We start from the raw sequence: 21,731 nt of genomic DNA, 5'->3' as shown, positions 1-21,731 counted from the left end.
ATTTACGATTATACTGTATTTACACAAAAAATGACTACAAAAGATTTAGAAATGAGTAGTTTTTTGAGATTTACGATTATACTGTATTTACAGTATAATCGTAAATCTCGAAAAACTATTCACTTCTAAACAGTACAGTATACAGTATTTTTCTGACTTTATGTGAACGAAAAGACACACATTTGCCCGTTTTCCCATTGGAAATAGTGATATTTTGAAATATCACTGTCCTGGTCACAAAAGCAAAGTTTGTGGGGAATAATAGCCATTTTCTATACTTTTGAGGCATAAGCAATTAGGAAATAACACTTACTACCCAGGAACAAAAAAAAAAAAAAAAAAAAAAATTTGTTACACGGTGTATTTACCATTTTTTGAGGTTGTGCTTTATGTAATGTGTCTGTATATAAAAACATCTGTTAAAATGTCTGTTTATTTACAATGTGTCGATTGTGTGGATGCTTTATATGACGTTCCTGAATAAAGCTATGACTTCTATTCAATTGTTTGTCCTTTCATTATAATATTTATGTTGTTTTTAATGTTAACTCCTGCTCCGCTGACGGAGATGAAAGGATAGACCCCTCAATTTTTACTCTATTGGTTGGGCAAAAGATTACTGCTATTTAACACACTTATAGGTAAGTCAGCTGTTGCACTTCTTATGTTACGTACAATAAATAAAAACAGTATTTCTGTCCCAATGGACAAGACACAAGTCCGACTTAGCAGCGAAAACTGCAAAACTTATGTTTCATGATATTTCCCCAGAGGTGACTTGAGACAGACTTCGCCGCAGATTTTCAGCTGTCCTAAATGAGGAGGTGTTTCCAATGTTCAGCAAATTCCCATACATCAGAACAGAAAATATGTGTATAATATCAATGTAATGCTAATTTAACCACTTAGCACATATTAATCGGTATTTGTGAGAAGTAGTGTCATCTTCATATAACATGATTCTCAGCTCCCTTCCGTTGTTATTTATACGTAAGGTGAAACAGCAGGCAACCAGCCAAGGCTAATAATGGCAGCAAGAGACCATAATGTTTCTCAGTGATAAGTCAAAACATGTCTAGCAGAGATGCTTTGAAAAGGAGAAATGCGGCATAATAATATCATTATTATTTTTTAACATTTTCAATCATGCTGTAATTTTTGAGTTTGAACATGTGTAAGTATACATTAAAACCATAAGAATCCGTGATTGAAGATTTACGGGTTCTGCGGCACTGCAATTTGTTACACTACATCATTGGCAAGGCGTTAATGATCTTGCTTTGTCGTCTGAATTTTCTTTTGATTTATACGCAGTTTGGGCCTGCCTCAGAAGGAAAAGTCCGATGTAAGTGGGAGTGATGTGACTTAGGGAAGGAACTGGCAGGGGAATGTTAATTAAAAAGCATTTCAAACCTGTCACAAAACAGCTGTGCACACTGAAAAATGAGATCAAAATGGTTTCGACACTATGTCATATAGGATAGTTCTGTGCCCCCCAGCACAAACCTGATATCCCACATTTTTTCCATATTCTAATATTATAAATCGCCATGCAACCCAGTTGTTTATTTCTGATGTCACCATCTAATTAATCAGTTGCAACCTAAATAATTTTGTAACATGTTTAGTCTAGGAACATAAGAGACATTAGTATTCCTGTTTGTAAATGTTTGCAAAAGAAACAGGTCATTAAATTGAAAAGCCCTTTAATTCACAGCAATTGCAAAGTTCACCTTTAACATAGAATCATTTTTATTGTAGTTCTATTGAAATGCAAAAAAAGCATCAATTTATGAAACTCCTTAATCATTGATCATTTTATTATCACCACTGCAACTTCTATACAACACTCATATTATAGTTCTATTTTTGCAGTACTATACAGTACTTACAAGTTCACAGTTCACATTATATTACAGAACTTGAACATCTTTTTATTAAGCATCTACCGCTGTTTCTTCTACAACTGTAATTCCTAAAACATACTGTGGAAATTGCTCCTTTCAAATCGAATGGCGCTGTGGTAGGCACCATTAACTTTGACCTGTGATCAAGGTGGCTGGTACAATGATATAGGCAACATTTGGCATAGTGCTATTGCGGTTGGTACACAGCTGTATTCTATGATTCTCTCAACAATATATAAACTTCAATAGGTAGTGGCCAATGAAAAGGAATAACTTCACATTTCCATTTCACTGAATGTTTAAAGCAGTTCCATCTGATTTATGCCCTCAGAGATACTTTATTTATTTATTTCACACAAAATCCCAGTTATATATTTTTTATATTTTGTTTTATTTTTGTGTACTAAAGCGTTATTAAAACCCAATGTGTTCAAGCTATGCTAACAGCCCTTGTTTTTCAGGGGGAACAAGGTGAGCTTGGCCCTCGGGGTCCCATTGGGCCCCCAGGATTCCCAGGCCCTCCAGGCGAGCAAGGGGAGCCTGGACCGAGGGGTCAGCCTGGTCCTGCAGGGCGAGCAGGGGAGAAAGGGGAACAGGTGAATATGGTATTGTATTATTTGCTGAGCTAGCTGCACCCACATAGGAAAATGCCTGCATGACATGCAATAGAGAACTTGCTGCATCCTGGTCACGACTGGTTGGGTAGAGACCCAGGAGCAGCACTTGGGAGGAAAAAACTTTTGGTTTTGCAGGCAACAGCGACATCTACTGGTGAGGCAGCAGACATGTCCAGTTAGGCTCAAGTGCTCGCCTCCAGGAAATGTGGTTTGTCATCTTCCACAGCTTCAGTTCGTAGGGTGAAAGAGTCAATTGGCTGAACCAAGGCATAGAAATGTGTTTCTAGCTAATAGCACACGTGTTCACTGAACTGCTTATTTTTGGCCTTGTCAAGTTGAGGCAACATACATTCTGTTTATGAGACAAGCTCTGTTTGTAGTTATTTATTATTAAGGGGCAGTTTGTCATGTATTATCCATGTGTTTTTCATCTTCCAAACCCTGTTCCTTGTTGTTTTTAAGGGCTTTGCTGGTGCTCCAGGATTTCCTGGGTTGGATGGTGTTCCTGTAAGTTTGTTTTTGTAAATGATGATGGTAAACTGCTATTTTCTCATGTTTTTATATTGTTACACAACCCTTTTCACAAAACACTATGGGTGATTTCAGGGATTTAAAAAAGAAAGACAGAACATATGAGAATCGACTGCTATCCTTCTCTGAAACAGTTTCATGAACTGTTATCTGGACTTTAAAAAACTGTCCTTAACAGCACATTCCCTGGAACAGTCCTTGACAACACAGTCCCTAAAATAGTCCTTGACATGACAAGAGTATAGGGCTTAGGCTACGTATATGATTTCAGGTACATTTAAACCGCTCTTCCCTCATTTGCATCGAATCATGGGAAATAAATGAACACTTCATTTGACCTTGTTGTGCCAAGCTAAAAGGTTAAGTCAATGGACGTTTTGCACTCCAAAACAGCACGACAATAGTATTCCAACAAGGACGCTAGATGTAATGTACACACTCTCACTGTAGTCATTGTATCTACACAGGGCTTTCCTGGTTCTGTTGGCCCGAGGGGTCTTCCAGGTTTAGATGGCTGTAACGGATCAAGGGGTGACCCAGGTTTCCCAGGAAATGATGGATTTCCTGGACCATATGGCAGACCGGTAAGAGTAAATCAATATCATATGATGGCATAAACACCATAGATCTGTATTAAACGTGTCTACAATACAGATTAAGCTCTACATGTACAAGGGTTATTAAATGCTAGATCTCTGTGCACTTGTTGTATAATGTGTACTATTATATATATATATATATAGACATGTAGCATGTATATAGTTCTGCAGACGGAATATACAGTAATGGACCTAATACTTGTTTTACAATAACACACTTCTGCCTTCACAGGGGTTTCCAGGCCAAAAGGGCCGAAAGGGTGATCCTGTTGAACTGTTTCAAGAGGCCCCACCTGTAAGTCTGTGTTTCAGAATTTTATTTTGGGAGTTTCAAAATCCTACAGTTGTGTTAAAACACTAACAAAGTTCAATTTATTGTTTTTTTTGTCAGAATAATAATCTGTATTTCTCTCTGACTGGTTGATTAGTTAACACAGAAACAAATGATAAGGCAGACTAAATTAAAACAAAACTAACCAACAAAAAAATACATATATTTTGAGGTGGAAATAAAATGAAAGAAAGTCCTTGCTACAGTACTTGAAGAGTGGATCGTGTTCCTATATGACCTATGGTTCCTTAAAAAAAATGATAAACAGTATCAATTAAGTGTGTGACTTTAGGGACCTCTAGATATACAAAATGGAAACTGCAGTGAAACTGTGTCTATATATCAGAGATGCTGTCACAGAAGACCACTTTTGTCTATATAAAATAGTGTTAATGTCTTAAATACTTACCCAGAGATCACACACATGTATGTATTCTGTTTACTGTAATTAGCTTATAAAGGTTTCATCTTTTAGTTAATGCTTTTTGAAAGAGTTAGAGACGCTTTTGGATCTTAGGAAGAAGTTTCATATGAAACAAATGCCATGGTTAGCACTGGTACTGTACAGCTATGGCCAAAAGTACTTTTCCATATAATGAAAAATTGTAAAAAATGTGACAATGTAGAAATCTAACATGAAATACTGTACTGCTATGATGGCTTCAGGTAGACTTTTGTGACATAATTTTGTGGTTTCTTCTAGGTGATGCAAAACGTTTGGCTATAGCAGTATGTCATTTAAATGACTACTACCCCATCTTCCTAATGCTATATCCCTTGTCCCTTTTATTTTAGGGAGAAAGGGGTTTTCCCGGGACACTTGGAAGTCCTGTAATTATACCTTTTCATTTACATTTAAAAAAACATAATATATCTTCTTTCAAGGTAAACTTAGATAAGTCATGTTTTAAAACCTAATATCTTTTCGCTGAAAACTTTTTAGTACTAGTGTTTTTCTGAGTCCATACATAAAATTATACACAATATTTAGACAATCAGTCAGCCTGCATGCCTGAAGAGTGTCAAGGTGGCTTCTCATGTCTTTCATTTCTGAAGACCTGAGTTTGGGGATCCTAACCCTTGCTCCATTGGACATTAGTCCACATCACAAAAATACAAGTACACAATTTCTCATGAGCAATACATTCACAGGCACTAACATTTAACAAAACCAGACCAGTCACAGAGTTATCACACGTGCACACACACACACTCTCTCTCTCTCTCTCTCTCTCTCTCTCTCTCTCTCTCTCTCTCTCTCTCTCTCTCTCTCTCTCTCTCTCTCTCTCTCTCACACACACACACTAAAGTAGATGTTGACTAATGCAAGAGAGGGTAGAGGCAGAGACAAAAGGTAATATACATTCATTCAATATCTGGATTAAGTAAATTTATTGAAACGTGATAAGGGGTGTTTCTGTTTGAAGTTATGTTTAAAACTTGTGTCTTATTTCCAGGGATCAGAAGGTATTCCTGGTCCTAGTGGACCAGCAGGTCGAAGAGGTCCTAGTGGCACACAGGTAAGCAATTTCTTTTATTTGTGGTTATACCAGTTTGAATGTTACTGTATAACATTGAAACTGGTATAACCATTCCTTCAACATATAACTTGGGCAAAATGTTTTTATTAAGCACCAAGGGCATGCTAACAACCTTGATTGGTCAGCCTTACATTTCCAGAAGAATAATGTAAATTATAATCTAGCAATACTCAAGTATATTGCCATCACTGATGCAGTAACTCAGCTATCCCTCAGATTTCTGGTTCCTTGTGGCCTTGTCTTTAAACATATTGCTGTGACAACCCCACATGTTTCCATTTATTTCCAACGCAGATATTTTGTTTTTTGTTTTATCCCCCAAAATGATGACTGCCAAAAACAGGCATCATATTAAATAATGTATCTGTCACAAGTGCAGAAAATACTAATAACATATTTTCTGATATTTTCATCATGTGGATATTTTCATTATGTGATCACGACATGTTAGAAGGCATTCACTTTATCATCTTAAACACCCCTCTGTAACACTACAGCTTATTCTCTACCCATTAACTCTTTTACAGGGAGCTCCTGGTAGAGCTGGGTTAAGGGGTCCTCCGGTAAGATTGACTTCCTTGACATTTGAAAGTGTCAAACAAACCAAGCAAGTTTCCAATCACTTCTCTGTTGCCCTGTAGTGATTTCCTTTAGTTATGTTCATCTACACCTACATTCCTCCCTATGCACATACTATTATATGGTTTGGTGATTTTGTTAATTAAATATGATAAATGAGTTAAAACAAGAGAAATCCCCAAGACAAGCTTCAGGTAATGTTGTTCCCTCTGAAAGAATTACTACAGCAAGTATTTGCCTTCTGCACGCACTACCTGTTCCAATGCATTTAGGACCCTGGCAGCCAGTTTAGTTTGTAAATGACTGAATATACGGCAGAGAGCCGCACAGTTTCTTTATAATGTCTGTTATTTTTACATTTATTTATGTTTTTATTTAGTTTAATAATTCACTGATGGTGAAAATAGAATGTTTTTAAAAGGTGCAGATGCAAAAAAAAGTATACATTTCAGCATTCAGGTAAGTATTTAAACATTTAGGAATATTTGTGGTATGATAAGTTTATAAGCCATCTCACGTGGACTGAAGAACATCAGTTTTGTTTACAGTATGCTCTAAAATGTTTCTTTTGTTAGGGAGTACCAGGGGGACCGCTACCAGGTTTTGAAGGCGAACAGGTAAGTGACTAAAAAATTCTGGTGATACAGTTAAAAAGGAGAAGCTGTCCTGGTCCACATATGAAATACACTTCAAACCTAACCTCTGTACCTTTAGAATTGTATATTTCAGATATCTATAGCGATTTGATGTCTGTCATTAAGACATTGATGCTTGTTTCTGAAACCTCACTTTCTATTGGTGAAGTGAACATTTGATTTCCGCTCTCAACGTCATGTATCCTGTTTGGCATCCATAGGGAGATCAAGGACCACCTGGGCCCCCTGGACCTTTTGAATTTGTTGAGCCTCCAGAAGATTTTTATCATAAAGGCGAAAAGGTATGCAAGCTTAAAAAAACAAATTCTAAAACAAATTGCTGCCAATGTACAGGCCTTGATGTACAGACCTTGCTTGCTGTATTTGAAGATGCATTTGGTTGCATGGATAATACTGCAGGTAATAAAGTATCATCTGACCCTCGGAAAATGCCTTACAATAACTATTGCTTATAATCAATGCATGTTTATGTTTGTCAAGGAAGTACTTTTCTACATTGCACTCGTGGCTTATATTCAGCCAGAGCTGTCCGGAGTTGAACACAGATAAATATTTTAACACCTTGACTGACCTGACTGTACTAATATATACAGTATTAATCTGTTCCAATCCTTTCTTTTAATTTAGAAGAATGTTGTGAACAAGATTGTACACACATGTATACTGTATTTTTTTTTTAAAGGGAAATAGAGGAAGGCCAGGATACCCAGGACCTAATGGGCCACAAGTAAGCTCATTATTGTGTGTGTGTGTCTGTGTGTGTGTGTGTGTGTGTGTGTGTGTGTGTGTGTGTATATATATATATATATATATATATATATATATATATATATATATATATACACACACAGCTCTGGAAAAAATTAAGAGACCACTGCAAAATTATCAGTTTCTCTGGTTTTACTATTTATAGGTATGTGTTTGAGTAAAATGAACATTTTTGTTTTATTCTATAAACTACTTTAGAGCATTTATTTGCAGAAAATGACAACTGGTCAAAATAATAAAAAAAGATGCAGTGTTGTCAGACCTCGAATAATGCAAAGAAAATAAGTTCATATTCATTTTTAAACAACACAATACTAATGTTTTAACTTAGGAAGAGTTCAGAAATCAATATTTGATGGAATAACCCTGATTTTCAGGCACAGCTTTCATACGTCTTGGCATGCTCTCCACCAGTCTTTCACATTGATGTTGGGTGACTTTATGCCACTCCTGGCGCAAAAATTCAAGCAGCTCGGCTTTGTTTGATGGCTTGTGATCATCCATCTTCCTCTTGATCACATCCCAGAGGTTTTCAATGGGGTTCAGGTCTGGCGATTGGGCTGGCCATGACAGGGTCTTGATCTGGTGGTCCTCCATCCACACCTTGATTGACCTGGCTGTGTGGCATGGAGCATTGTCCTGCTGGAAAAACCAATCCTCAGAGTTGGGGAACATTGTCAGAGCAGAAGGAAGCAAGTTTTCTTCCAGGACAACCTTGTACAGATATGGCATGACAAGTGACAGTCGGAATAGTTTTAGTTTTCTCTTTGAATTCAAATTTATTGTTACAGGGCTTGCCTACTTTTGGAGAAAAGGGTGAAAAAGGAATAGTAGGATTTCCTGGGAGTCGGGTAAGAAACCTAGACCTGACCGAAACAGCTGTCATTGTTGAGTGCTGTTACTTGGCTGTCACTTGAGCAGTTTTACTCGTGTCTTACAGGGTGAACCTGGATTTCCTGGTCGACCTGGTTTTCTTCAAGGAGTCAAGGTCGGTCAATTTGAACTACTGTTTTAAATGTATTGGAACCTACTGCATGTCAACATAAACAGCCGGGAAAGAAAATTAAAGCTATCTCAATATATAAAATGCCATTTTAATTTAAATACACGATGAACTGAAATGGCAGTAATAGCTAACAAAATAATGTCATAGCTCTTACGAACACATGCAGTAGGCACCAAATGACCTTTGTTAATCATTATATCTGAGATGTACTATGCGTCATAGTCTCAAATGTCCAAGTTTTTTTTTTTAGTATAAAACACGATGGGCCATATTTTTTAAGCATTTTTTACTCCAGTCTTTAATGAACTAATCCAACGTCTCTCAAGGTGTTTGTTTCTTATTTTGTATCATTTACATGAATTTTTCTCCTTTCAAGAAATATGAGTTGATTAAAGACTGAAGGTAACACTTTATGCAATAGAACAAATCCTTAACTTTTTTTCTTTAGCATTCAATAAGTTCCTAATTGTAAGATCATGCCCCACATGATAACAATCTGCATACATACTGTACATGTAATGGCCATACCTACTGTGCTTAAATGCATAGCTCATTTTGCCATTAAAAAGTGTTGCTGATCTTGGGTAAAGGAGACAGGAGGTTCCATTATTTGTGAATTATTTATTGTTCATGTATACAGGGAGAGAAAGGATCTCTCGGCCTTCCCGGACTGAATGGAAACCACGGACAATGGGTAAAATGTCGAACTGACAAAGACAATTTAAAATGCCACACATCATACAAGCATTTACCATTATTAGTGTAGTATTTTATTCAGTGCCTCGTATTGGTCTATCGCTCAGCTTTCAATAATGTATGTAGATTTAAGATGAAAACATTATAAAACTAGAAACCAAATCAAAGCATGACACCTCACCAGTAGGAACCCACTAGGATATGAAAGTGATCCAATATTGAATACATTTTAATATTGATACAGTGTACGTTGAAAACTGTTTTAGTCTCAGTGTTTGTCAAATATTATTAGAACTTTCTTTTAGTTTTTCTGCATTAGTTCATTTATTTTGTTTTTTGGAAAGTAACATTTTTTTTCAACTTGATCCATTCAGGGGCAGAAAGGCGACCCAGGCCCTAAAGGCCCAGTGACTTACACAGATCCTCATAGGCCAGGTATTTTAATTAGATTGCTAATAACTAGCTGTCAGCTCACTTTTATAGATCGTCCCCAGTGGTATTTCCACCTGACAAAAGGATACCTAGTGAAAGTTTTCATGGTTTTGTTACAGGCAGTATTGGAGACCCAGGTCCTCGTGGTCCCCCTGGTCCTGAGGGAGACGCTGGCCGACGAGGCCCTCAGGGTTTGTCAGGTCCTCCAGGTATCACAAGCATTGCAGGTATGACAAGACTTCATATGGCTAAGTGAAAAATGATGGCCTCTGTTCCTACTGGTTTCTGGATGAGGATATTTAGTACCTTTTAGCAGTGCATGTGTGCAATAGATGGGGCTACAGGGTTACAATTACAAGCATATAACATCTTGTAAAACTGTATGTGCAAGAGGTTTGTTTCTGGGATAGTTCCATAACAACACTTGACAGAACAACAGTGTTTACATATTGTGGGTATTGCGTATTGCGTGGGATACATATTATGGCAACCATACGTATGAAAGTATTCCTTTCAAGCACTGTATGTGAGTTACATTATAGAATGCTGTGTGGTCCATTGGTTAAAGAAACAGGCTTGTAACCCGGTGGTCCCTGGTTCAAATACCAGCTCAGCTACTGACTCATTGTGTGACCCTTAGCAAGTCACTTAACCTCCTTGTGCTCAGTCTTCCGGGTGAGATGTTGTTGTAAGTGACTCTGCAATTGATACATAGTTCACACACCTTAGTCTCGTATCTTGTAAAGTGCTTTGTGATGGTGGTCCACTATGAAAGGCGCTATATAAAGATTATTATTATTATTACATTACAGCATGGGCATTTCTATTAGGACAGTTTAAATACCTATCAAATTGTTTAGAAGAAATCACTTTAACATTCTTGAAACTAAAATAGCGCTTGAACAATGAATGTGTGTGTCGTTTATATTGGATGTTGTTCCTTCTCTTGCTTTCTTGTTTTATTTGTTTCTTGTTTAGTGAACTATTAGAAATGTAGTGAAGCACATCTCAGATATAAAGATTACCTTAATCCTTATATCATTTGAGACTATGACGCATAGAAGCACATCTCGGATATAACGATTACCTTAATCCTTATATCATTTGGAGTCTTCTGCTTGTGTTTGTCATGCATATTCAATGTGCTCAATTTTTTTTTGTTTTGTTTTTGTGATGCATGCTCAAATCGCATGACCTCATCAACATCTTTCCATTGGTGTTTTGGTGTTTGGGATGTTCTCAGATTGTGACAAAGGTGAGCACCATTTAATGAAACTTTGAAATCCTGTCTAGTGTCGTTCAACTTCAGACAGAAATACTTTTGCTAAGGCTGAAAAAAAAAAAAGCGAAATCAATCATTGTTAGGGTTACAGTAGTTAGTTGATATATGACAATATATAATCCAGAGATATACAGGCTTATAGGCATGATTATATGGTTATTACGCTATTTAAAGAAATGCAAAGATAACAGTGTTGTACAGACCTTAATCCTACGAGGTTCTGTGCCGGCTTCAAAGATTTACAAGGTTAAGAAGATGTTGAGAAGGTTGGAAAGATTGTGTAAACATTATTACCCCTATCCTCCATCACTATGCTTCCCAAAATTGATAATTAATCTTCTTGCCAAAAGTATAATGCTTTCAAAAGCAGGCCCTTTTTCTGTATGATACCATTCTGAGTTCTTTATTAAAGGATGGGTCTGTGATGCGCTGACGAAAGCCTATGGCCACATGCCTTTGCTTTGACATGGAATTGTCTCCTTTTTTATCATTCAGCACTTGTTTTGAAACTTTTAGTACATTTCATTTTTGTAAATAAAACATGAAAGCACGATTGCTGGTGTTTAGTGAGTACTTGCCATTTTTCTACTTTTTTATTATTATTGATTTCTTTATAGTCCCAGGTCCCCCTGGACCACCTGGATTCCCAGGAATTAAAGGAGAGAAGGGGAATGCTGGGAGAGATGGGCAACCAACTCCTCCGCAGCCAGGTGCCCCAGGAAAGCCAGGCAGAACAGGAGAGCCAGGGCAACCTGGTCCACCTGGGCCCCTAGGTATGAGTAGAAGAGGATCAGCAAGAAGTTGAACAATCATTGGACGTATAATGTCTATATAAGATATTATGGACTTGATTCATGTCATTTTCAGTAATGCAATAATGGCAATGCTTTGGTAGGTTAAAATAACCCTGTGAGTTTTAAGTAAAATTATAATAAAATAGGTATGAAATCTGCATTTAATCATTTTATCATTCTAAATCTTAATCATTGTGTATTTCAAAGTTCAGTTGTTTTGTTTGAAGCAGAGAGTAAACATGTATTTTTAGGTGGTAGTTTAAACTAATTATTAATTTTCTACACTTCATGTAAAGTATTGTACAGTAGAGAAATTGTTGCTGGCTATAACTGTATATTCAGTATTGACACCAAGTCGAATAGTTGAGGTAAAAATAGCCAAATAGGTTGATTAGTTGCCAATATAAGCAAAAAAAAAAACAAGTATTTGATAATGTCTGATTCTCTTTTATGCTCTAAAACATATTTTATAAGTTGATGGATGGCAACTGCAACTGGACTTCTAAAATCACACTCTTCACAATTACTTCACAATCACATGATGTACAATTATTCACTTTACAATTCGACTAGTCGACTATTCAGTGCTACCCCTATTGCATAGTGACGCATTGTCTTAGACCTTCATGGCACAATTGCAAATCTCTTTTCAAGATTCAACGCGTTTTAATGAAGTGGCCATATATTTGTGTCAGACACAAAGGTACCATTATAAAGGACTGACCAAGAGCACAGCACAGCTATTGATCAGCCCACTCACAGTAATAATACTCAGATTTTGTACTAATTGTATCTGAATATGTTTGTGCAGTGTAGATTTACTGTGATGCAACTATTAACGGTAGTAAGATGAAGCTGTCCTTTTCATTTCTTATTTTTTTCAATTAGTCAGGCTAGAACTAGAACCTGTATTGGAATCTGCCCTAGTGTTTCTTGCTGATGTTTTTTTTTTCTTTCTGTAGGATTCTTTTGTACCCCGGGTCCCAAAGGAGCTCCAGGACGAGCAGGACAGCTGGGTCAGCCTGGTCCCACGGGACACAAAGGCAACAGAGGTAAGGTTTGCTTTTACATTTTCAAGGGTCGTACTATAAAACAATCCAGCACGCTAGCTTTTCTCAAAAGAGATGTGAAAAAAAAAAATGCTTTAGTTGTAAGATCAGTACTATCGTCTTTTCCCCAACAAAAGCTTCCAATGGTACAGTGATGGACGGGTAAAAGCAAACCAAAATCACATCAGTGGTAGCAATACACATCATACTGTACATCCAGGCCTCCCCAGCTGAAACTGATTACTAATATACTGTATATAAAGCCTTGGGGTGGGGTTTGTATTTTGATTGTATTAAACAAGCTAACATTGTTTTCCTGCCGCCCTGAACAGGAGAGCCAGGATATTGTGCCTGCGGACCAGTTCGGCCTATGATGGGTCCCCCTGGTCCTCCTGGGCCTCCAGGGTGGAAAGGACCATTGGGGCTCCCAGGGAATGATGGGTGTAGAGGGGATTATGGCTTTCCTGGGAAAATGGGGCACCAAGGACCAGACGTAAGTTGCTGTACCTACAGTGTATGGGATATGTGGGTATTTCACTTTGCTTGAGGGCATGATACAATAAAAAGAACACTTATAAGCATATTTTATATTTTGCGTATCGATGTCATCCTGTGCATAGAACGTATGATGGCATTCTAAAATAAAAAACACTTTTTATGTTTAATAGTAGTTCCTGAGTACAATATTTGTTTTTGTGATTTATAATAAGCGAATACATTGTGTGGAAGGTCTCTGACAAGTCAGGCCTAATGCTGGAATAGAATTAATGATTCATAGCTTCACATTATTATCCTTAAGATACTGTAATTGTAAACACAGGCAATTCAATTGCAAACTGTGATGGAGATATTCATAGTTGTTTGTCTTAAGCTGGCACAGTTGCATAATGTTTTTTACATTTTCTTTACTGAGACTGTTAAATTACATCCTTCTAGGGAATGATTGGGGATCCCGGGAGAAGAGGCCATAAGGGGGAAAAAGGAGCGATGGCCATAATGAATATTAAAGGTAAAATGATCATACATGCATACATTAACACAAGTACTGTACCGTTTGTGATGAAATTTGGTTGTGACAGCCAATCTGTGCATATATGGATGAACCTATCCTTTTGTCCATAGTTTGTACATTTTTACATGTACAGTACATCGGGTGGATGTGGTTATCTGTAATTATACTAATAGCTGTAATATTTAGAGCCAGTTACATTGTTTGTTATAAGGTTGCCAAAGTGAGTATATAACTAATATGATTTTGTCTGTTTGTTTAACTTTGATTCAATTGAAGGTCATAAAGGAGAGCGTGGTAAACCTGGAGTTGATGGAGCTTATGGTTTCTCTGGAAGACCTGGCGTGGATGGTAACCCTGGTAACCCTGGTAACCCTGGACCAATCGTAAGTAAACAATAGAGTGGTTGGCCTGGGAAAAGGCCTTCAATAAATAAATATACCGCCACAAACGTGAATGATAACAGTGGTTATTCCACTGACAAAGACAGAGCATAAGGAGGTTAAATGTCTTGCTCAGGGTCACACATTGAATCAGTGAGTGAGCCAAGATTTGAACCGGGAACCTCCTGGTTACAGGACCTTTGCCTTTAACCACTGGACCACATAGCCTATTTCTTTTTTAACCTTCCTTGTAAACAGTTTTGTATAAGATTTGATACAGCCTGTAATCATTTTTCAGTCCTACACTAACACTCTGTTTCATTTACATTTTTGTTTTCATACACACACACACACACACACACACGCACACACACAAATAAATGTTTGAGCCAAGTTGCAAAGATTATATTATTTTTCTTCCAGGGTGATAGTTCCTCAGGTTTCCCAGGACACAAGGGGGATCCTGGCTTAATTGGCTCTAAAGGACTCCGAGGGCAAATGGGCCCACCCGGTCCCGGGATTGAAGGCCCTACAGGAATGCGAGGGCCCCCCGGAGATCCAGGGCCTCCAGGAAGACTTGGTCCGGATGGTAACAAGGGGCAACCGGGTAAGGACTACCGAAATTTGGCTTAGCTTTCTTCTAGTTTTTTCAAATGCAAGTATATCTTGTCTTATGACTCCTGCCAGTTCACTAGAAATAGAAACAATGTGACGGAAAATGTGATGGTTATAGTGTAAGGAAAAGTTTATAAATTCTAACCCTGTAGGATGACAGTCTGTTCATACAAAGATTCTGGGTTGTCTTTGACTGCTTTGCTGTATGGCAACCTATCTTTCATCGAGATTATACAAATAATTTAAAAAATATTAGTGAAGAGGTTCCTAGTGACTCACCTAGTAAAAGCACCACCGCTTGAAGTGTCATCCAAGTTTGCGTATCTTTATTGGAGAGCCCACACTGAGCACTGTGATAACCTTGTGTTCCAGAAAGGTTAAGGGTGAAATAATAAAAAAGGATTAAAGTAATGTTATTTAACACATGTTTGTATTTTGATTGTATTAATGAATTGCTTTGTTCTTTCATTTGTTCATTTTGTGCATGCAGGTGACATCTTGCCCTTGTCCTGTCCACCTGGCAGTGTGGGCCCACCTGGTTTGAAAGGGTTGCCTGGTCTCCCAGGTGAGCTTTAACAATTCTAAAGGCAGATTCATGGGCTGCTCTACTGTGGTGTCTTCATGAATTTCGAATGTTAGAAATGTTTTGCCTGTTGGAGTATTTTATCAGCACATTTTCCTAAGCCGGTACTCTCATACTGTATTAATGATGTACTGTTTAAAATGTTTAGGAGACCCAGGAGATCCCGGAATGCCCGGCTTTCGTGGTTTAACTGGCGTTGATGGGCGTAAAGGACAAAGAGGAGAACCTGGGTTATCAGGGCTTACCGGACCTCAGGGTAGGAATACAGAGCATTTTCACCTACTGTAACATTCATTCTGTGTGTGGTTTTAGCACTAGAGGTACTACTCTAGATGCCTGCAACATTCAATTTCACTTCATTCAAAGTTTTGCGGCAGCTGAAGGCTAAGCTGTGCGAAGTAAAACCTTTATCTCAGGTTTATACGGTACGCATACTTGTCAACTTTTGGAAACTGTTCAGCTGGACACCAGCAGGGGGTGCAGCTAATTAAATTTCCCCACATTACATTTCTTCCCACATTTTACTCTAAATCATACACATCAAATAATATTGCAGCAGCAGGGAGGAAACAATATGCTTCTTGAATAGGACTGGATATGACATATGTCAGTAAACATGTAAGATTGGATCATGTGACCACACTCTCTACAAGACAGAGCAGTGCACAAGGATCAGCAGCCACTAAGGACAGAGAAGAAAATATATTAAAAAAAAAAACACTACGGGTGCGAGATAGGACTTTCTTCCTATGCATCCCGATGCTTGGAAATTGGGACCGTCCCACCCATATAGGGACTGTTGGCATGTATGTGTATGTAGCGTATGCATGGATATTCTAACTTGGAATTCCTATACAAATAAGTGGGGGCTGTGAATTCCAGTGAAATAACATTTTTTATACTGTATTGTCAAGTATTGTTCTACTGTTCTGTGTCTGATTTCTCTAAAGACTTTTTCCATCTTTACCAAAATTCCATCAAGGCTTGAACGTCAAGCTAATATTTTAGGAAGGTCTCAAAGAGATTGTATGGTGGGTTTTAAATTGCTCTTTTTTTAAGTTGTTCAGTTGTAAGGTAATTGTAACTGTATGTGTGTCACTTACTCAGGTGCTCCCGGGCCGCTAGGAGATCCTGGGGACCCAGGTATTAGTGGACTTAGTATAAAAGGCGTAGATGGTTCACCAGGCCTTCCAGGTACACCCGGTCTGAAAGGTCCTGTAGGCGAGCCCAGTACTGGCAGTCCAGGACCCCCAGGGGAAAGAGGTTTCACAGGACTTCCGGGACTCAAAGGAAGGCCTGGAACCTCCGGTATTCCAGGGAAACAAGGTACAGCTCAGTGTATTAGATATGCTGGCCAAAGCCATTCCTCGGCCGGCCCCTTTGAAAGTGTTAAAGCTTGCTTCAAAATGAATACATTTTTGTTTTCAAGGAAGAAATACAGTATGTCCCAAAATTCAAACATGGCAATGGGCAATGTTTAATTTTACCGTTAAATAAACATTTATTTCAGCGTAGTAGAATAACTATTGTTTTTATTATTGTTTTTATTATTTATTTATCTAACTTTTCAGGAGGTTTTGGGACCCCTGGATTCCCAGGTTTGAAGGGATTCCCGGGAGATCGTGGTTTTCCTGGCCAGCCAGGACATCCAGGCCAACCACCCTATGAGTGTGAGGCAGGGTCACCTGGGCCTCCCGGCTCAGAAGGCATCGAAGGCTGTATAGGACCACCAGGCAAGTAACAATTTCCCAAACCTCCAGAGTACTTTGCAAATACTGACCTCCCGTGTCCCAATATGAAAGTCTGTATAAATAAGATTAAAATTAATCAGAAAGTGAAATTGTTATCAGGTAAAATGACATTGACAGAATTAGCACATTTGCAGTAAAACAAAAAAAAAAAAAAAAAAAGAAAAATGCTCACCAAAAATGTAAGCAAATCTATGCATTTATGAAGATATGTTTTTTTCTTTCTCCTTTGTGTTGACTGGGAGAACCTGTTCATAGAAAGAAACCCAATTTGTTTGGCTTTCTACTAAAAGCAGTAGAAATCATTCGCAATTTTCTTTACATGAAATGGTATAGAAATATATTTGGAATAAGGTTAATATGAAAGTCATGGACCAAAAGTTGAAACCCTTCGAATTTGGTATGTCAGTATATTGTGTTGAGGTTTATGTGTATTGTGTTAAGGTCCTGAAGGTCCTAAGGGAAATAAAGGAGACCCAGGGCCACCAGGCAGAAGTGCAATGAAAGGATTTCCAGGGAATCCCGGTATTCCTGGGCTCCTAGGTATCCCTGGCAGACCAGGCTTCCCAGGACAAACAGGAGACCCAGGACAAGATGCAATACAAGGACAAACAGGTGAGCTGCTTTCATCATGACTAGTCCCTATGTCTTATACATGTGTGTACCTTGTAAAGATCCAAGTTGGCAAAGACACTGATGTCAGACAGCAAAATTGTAAGAACTACATTTTGAGGGCTTAGTTTTTATCCCCGCTGCTGGTACGCTCCAGGTAAATGTTTGATTGCGTGAAATGGTTTGCGTTGACTGCCAGGTTAACTGGAATGTACTGTAAATGATGATTGATGGATGGATCTAGCCACTGCATGCATTAGCGGTTTATTTCTGTTCAGGTGCTCCGGGGCTCTGTGGAATTGAAGGGTTGCCAGGACTTCGTGGACAGCCCGGGCTTACAGGTTTAAATGGGGGGAAAGGGGAAAAAGGGTTGGATGGCAGACCTGGACCCAATGGACAAAATGGCGAAAAAGGACAAAGAGGTTGGTAGTGCGCATTTCATATAAAAAATAGGTTAAAAGAATGAAGAATTTTTGTGGAATTTATGATTGCATGGATTCATACTTGGAATTCTATTACGTATTTCACTTCAAATTAAACTGCATTGAAATTCCAGCAGGATGGAATGATGTTAAGGAGACACTGGGCTGGTTTTGAAATGTAATTCTAATGTACTGTAGTTACCTTATGTATAAACTCAAAGTATTTATACTGAATTCAAGTTTTTTTTTTTTTTTTTTTTTTTTTTTACATTACGTTAGTTGCTATATAAAATAGATTAACAAAAATAATCCTAGCATTAAATGTGCATCACCATGATATCATTTTATTAGGAGAATGTTCAGAAGAATATAACAGTGTAACCCTTTGGAATTCCAGTGAAGTCAATAAATTTAAATGTAAAATGGCCTAATTGTTTGATTGCATTACAAGGTGACACTGGTTTACAAGGCCCAATGGGTCCAGTGATAATTGTAGAGATGAAAGGGCTCCAAGGTTATCCAGGATCTCCAGGTGCTAATGGATTCACAGGGGAAAGAGGTGAGTAAATGATAGTACATTTTAAAAGATTAAAAAACAAAAAAAAAAAACAAAAAAAACAGAACTATTTAAAGAGAACTATTTATTTTGTCACGACCTGGATATTGATACTGAATACTGATAATAGGGGACCCCGACTCCGTCTCCGTATCATTTCACCTCGAGCTGGTACTGGTATATATCTAATATATATATAATATATATATATATATATATATATATATATATATATATATATATATATATATATATATATATATAGAGAGAGAGAGAGAGAGAGAGAGAGAGAGAGAGAGAGAGAGAGAGAGAGAGAGAGAGAGAGAGAGAGAGAGCGAGCCACTTATCAAATGTAATTGACATTTCTGAGCACAGGTGACCTACTGAGCTGATTGTTTGGACTAACGAAAGCTATGTCTTATATCTTGGATATCACTTGCTCCTCTGAATTTGATGAAACAATTGAAAAGCAGTTATGTTACGCAACATGCTGTTTGATGATGACCTATCTTTTCACTGTTCCGACTCTGAGTGTGCAGCTGTCATTTTTGTCTTCTCTAAAACATACAGGCTTTCTATTAACACACATTTCATATTGGAGCAGGCCCACCCTTGTGGTCATTTTTCAAAGCTTCAGGCATTCAGCTTTCTGACCCAGTACTGAGAACAGGCGTTAGTTTGTAAGCCAGGTAAATTGTTATCGTAGCAGACACACAAATTCGAGAATGACAGAGAACAAACTAAATGCGACTTTAGAGAGTATTAAATATCCCGATAATTAAAATTGGTTTAAATCCTATTTATTCAGGCTGAAAAGGGGAAGTTTTACCTTTTCTCACCAGTGTACATGTAACCAGAAGTCATCATGGATTGGCTGAAGCATATCTAAAATGAACAGGGTCTTATTTGTCATGAACAATACTGGTGAAAACAATACAGAGGATAACATGCTTTACTTTTTTAATTTATTTGCAGGGGCCAAGGGTCAGTCTGGATCTACGGGACAGTGGGGCTCTTATGGCAAACCTGGCCCCCCTGGCTTTCACAGGGGGCCCCCAGGGCCCCCAGGGGAACGGGGCCCGCCAGGGCTATCGGGCCTCCCTGGACCCGATGGATTGGTAGGGATCCATGGATTTCCAGGACCTTGTGGTGACAGAGTAAGTGGAATATGAAATGGGTAATATGATCGATATTTAACAAAGAAAACAATACTTTAATACCCACACAGTCTACCCATATCCTGTTACCTTATTAAAATGTTCTTAACAAAAATAATAATAAGTGCCATTGCATTTTGAATTGGAACATAAAACCATGCTGCTGTACCAGTCTGTTAAAAATCCCAGACATTCTGCATGTTACTGTTTGGTTGCTGTACATACTCTACATGGCATTTATTAATTCATAATCCGTAACAGCAAAGCAGAAATTAGAAGATTAACCTATTACAAACTAAAGATAATTATATGTCAAAAAAAGTTGGGGTTTTTTTTGCCAACATTTTCATTTCGTAAATGTTAAACTGGTTCTGCTCTAAAGTGTGGGGCTGCATTTTCTGTGTCTCCGTTGTTTTCGTGTTTTCTAGGGGGATCCAGGCTTTCCAGGGCCAGTGGGCAATCCTGGGATCCCTGGTGCTGGTGGGATTAAAGGTGAGTTGCCAATTGCAAATTGTTTTTAATGACCTTTTCTTTTATATTTAACATCTTTAGACAACTGACACTTTCTAACTTGGCTCTTTTGTGTACATAATATGTTTTTTAATCAGATCCATTTTATTTGTAAAGAAAATCAAGTTGTAGATAAAATACAAATCATAAGGTTTAAATAGCCATTATTGTAAACAGGCTTTCTTTTATGGATGTAATGTACTGTAAAATATAAGAATGACTTATTTTAATAACGCTATAACTATATATATTTCTAACTATAACAGGTGAGAGAGGAGAATCAGTCACTTCACCAGGCTTACCTGGACGGAAGGGCCCCCCAGGTGACCGAGGGTTTTTAGGTAAAAGACTGTGGATTGACTTTATTAACACCTGTATGGAATCACAGTGAAGAAACCATTACTATAACAAGAGGTCTCCCTAATAATCCTGCTTTTGGAAAATGCTCCATTTCTTCTGTGCTTAATTATTAAAAATAAAACTGTTGAAGCCTCAAACCAAGTAATTTTAATATCATGCGTGTATTAGATTTTAAAAAATGATAGTACTAGGATGTTTTTGTCCAAGCCCTTCTGCTTTCTGTTTAACATGATGAAATGGGAAGATATTATATAACCTGCATGTACTAGAAACATAATAAAGAACATGACATTTATCAGTTTGAAGAAAATACAATTATAACTTCTTAAAATTGTATTTAGTGAAGCCTGTCAACTATTTGACAGCCTTGCTTCATTGCTTTCTTTAAGTGAGTCTTGTAGTGTTGTAATGCCATTGCTCTGCTCTGTCTGAACTAAGCAGATATATGAGTTACAAAACTAACGTACAGCTTTGTCAGTTGCTAATTTTTTAATTGTGAGATTATAAAATATACAAATGCTAGATATTTTTGTACAAGATTTTTTTTTTTTTAGAGATTGTATTTATTTATTTTTAACATGTAAAGCGCCTTGAGATGTTCAGGTCTGCACATAAGGCGCTGTGTATATAAATAAAAGCTGTTGTAGTGTTGTTTTTGTGTTGTTGTTATTGTTTTATGGCAGAAATCACAATTAGTATAAATTAATCTGAACAAGGTCCAGTCCTAACTGGTTGCTGTAGAGTCTAATGTACATACATACTGAATACATTTTAGTACAATTTTTCCGTGGCTCAGTGAACCTAAGCTAATTTATTGTTTTGTTTCTTCCACTTTAAAGGAAACCCAGGACCATCAGGTCATTCAGGACCTCCAGGTGCTTATGGGATTGATGGGAGACCAGGTCCCCCAGGCTCTCCTGGTGACTCAGGGCCCCCAGGGCCCCCAGGTAAAGTGACTGGAGATGACGTGAGAAAGCTATTCTGCTAA

The 21,731-nt window shown here is 37.8% G+C and overlaps 1 protein-coding gene across 4 annotated transcripts in view; it reads left to right on the top strand.

Annotated features, from left to right (window-relative positions):
• The window catches only part of LOC121327027 (collagen alpha-4(IV) chain-like), a 61,795-nt gene that overhangs the window by 28,752 nt on the left and 11,312 nt on the right, over positions 1-21,731 (top strand). For 3 of the 4 annotated variants that reach the window (XM_041270786.1, XM_041270787.1, XM_041270788.1), the window contains exons 5-37: positions 2,369-2,503; positions 2,987-3,031; positions 3,523-3,639; positions 3,887-3,949; positions 4,781-4,816; positions 5,443-5,505; positions 6,054-6,089; positions 6,681-6,722; positions 6,962-7,042; positions 7,444-7,488; positions 8,321-8,380; positions 8,470-8,517; positions 9,176-9,229; positions 9,606-9,666; positions 9,783-9,890; positions 10,907-10,918; positions 11,563-11,718; positions 12,702-12,791; positions 13,121-13,281; positions 13,725-13,797; positions 14,077-14,183; positions 14,604-14,787; positions 15,286-15,360; positions 15,527-15,634; positions 16,486-16,704; positions 16,950-17,111; positions 17,571-17,741; positions 18,017-18,160; positions 18,612-18,719; positions 19,692-19,873; positions 20,302-20,365; positions 20,650-20,724; positions 21,583-21,690. In XM_041270786.1, coding sequence (XP_041126720.1) covers positions 2,369-2,503; positions 2,987-3,031; positions 3,523-3,639; positions 3,887-3,949; positions 4,781-4,816; positions 5,443-5,505; positions 6,054-6,089; positions 6,681-6,722; positions 6,962-7,042; positions 7,444-7,488; positions 8,321-8,380; positions 8,470-8,517; positions 9,176-9,229; positions 9,606-9,666; positions 9,783-9,890; positions 10,907-10,918; positions 11,563-11,718; positions 12,702-12,791; positions 13,121-13,281; positions 13,725-13,797; positions 14,077-14,183; positions 14,604-14,787; positions 15,286-15,360; positions 15,527-15,634; positions 16,486-16,704; positions 16,950-17,111; positions 17,571-17,741; positions 18,017-18,160; positions 18,612-18,719; positions 19,692-19,873; positions 20,302-20,365; positions 20,650-20,724; positions 21,583-21,690 — 3,193 coding nt within the window. The remainder of the gene's footprint in view (positions 1-2,368; positions 2,504-2,986; positions 3,032-3,522; positions 3,640-3,886; positions 3,950-4,780; positions 4,817-5,442; positions 5,506-6,053; positions 6,090-6,680; positions 6,723-6,961; positions 7,043-7,443; positions 7,489-8,320; positions 8,381-8,469; positions 8,518-9,175; positions 9,230-9,605; positions 9,667-9,782; positions 9,891-10,906; positions 10,919-11,562; positions 11,719-12,701; positions 12,792-13,120; positions 13,282-13,724; positions 13,798-14,076; positions 14,184-14,603; positions 14,788-15,285; positions 15,361-15,526; positions 15,635-16,485; positions 16,705-16,949; positions 17,112-17,570; positions 17,742-18,016; positions 18,161-18,611; positions 18,720-19,691; positions 19,874-20,301; positions 20,366-20,649; positions 20,725-21,582; positions 21,691-21,731) is intronic. The other variant, XM_041270789.1, reaches the window with a different exon arrangement.

This window comes from Polyodon spathula, chromosome 14 (genome assembly GCF_017654505.1).
Source record: "Polyodon spathula isolate WHYD16114869_AA chromosome 14, ASM1765450v1, whole genome shotgun sequence".
NCBI classification, from domain to species: Eukaryota; Metazoa; Chordata; class Actinopteri; order Acipenseriformes; family Polyodontidae; genus Polyodon; species Polyodon spathula.
Note: the sequence above shows the minus strand (reverse complement) of the source record. Positions and strands in the feature narration are given on the sequence as shown.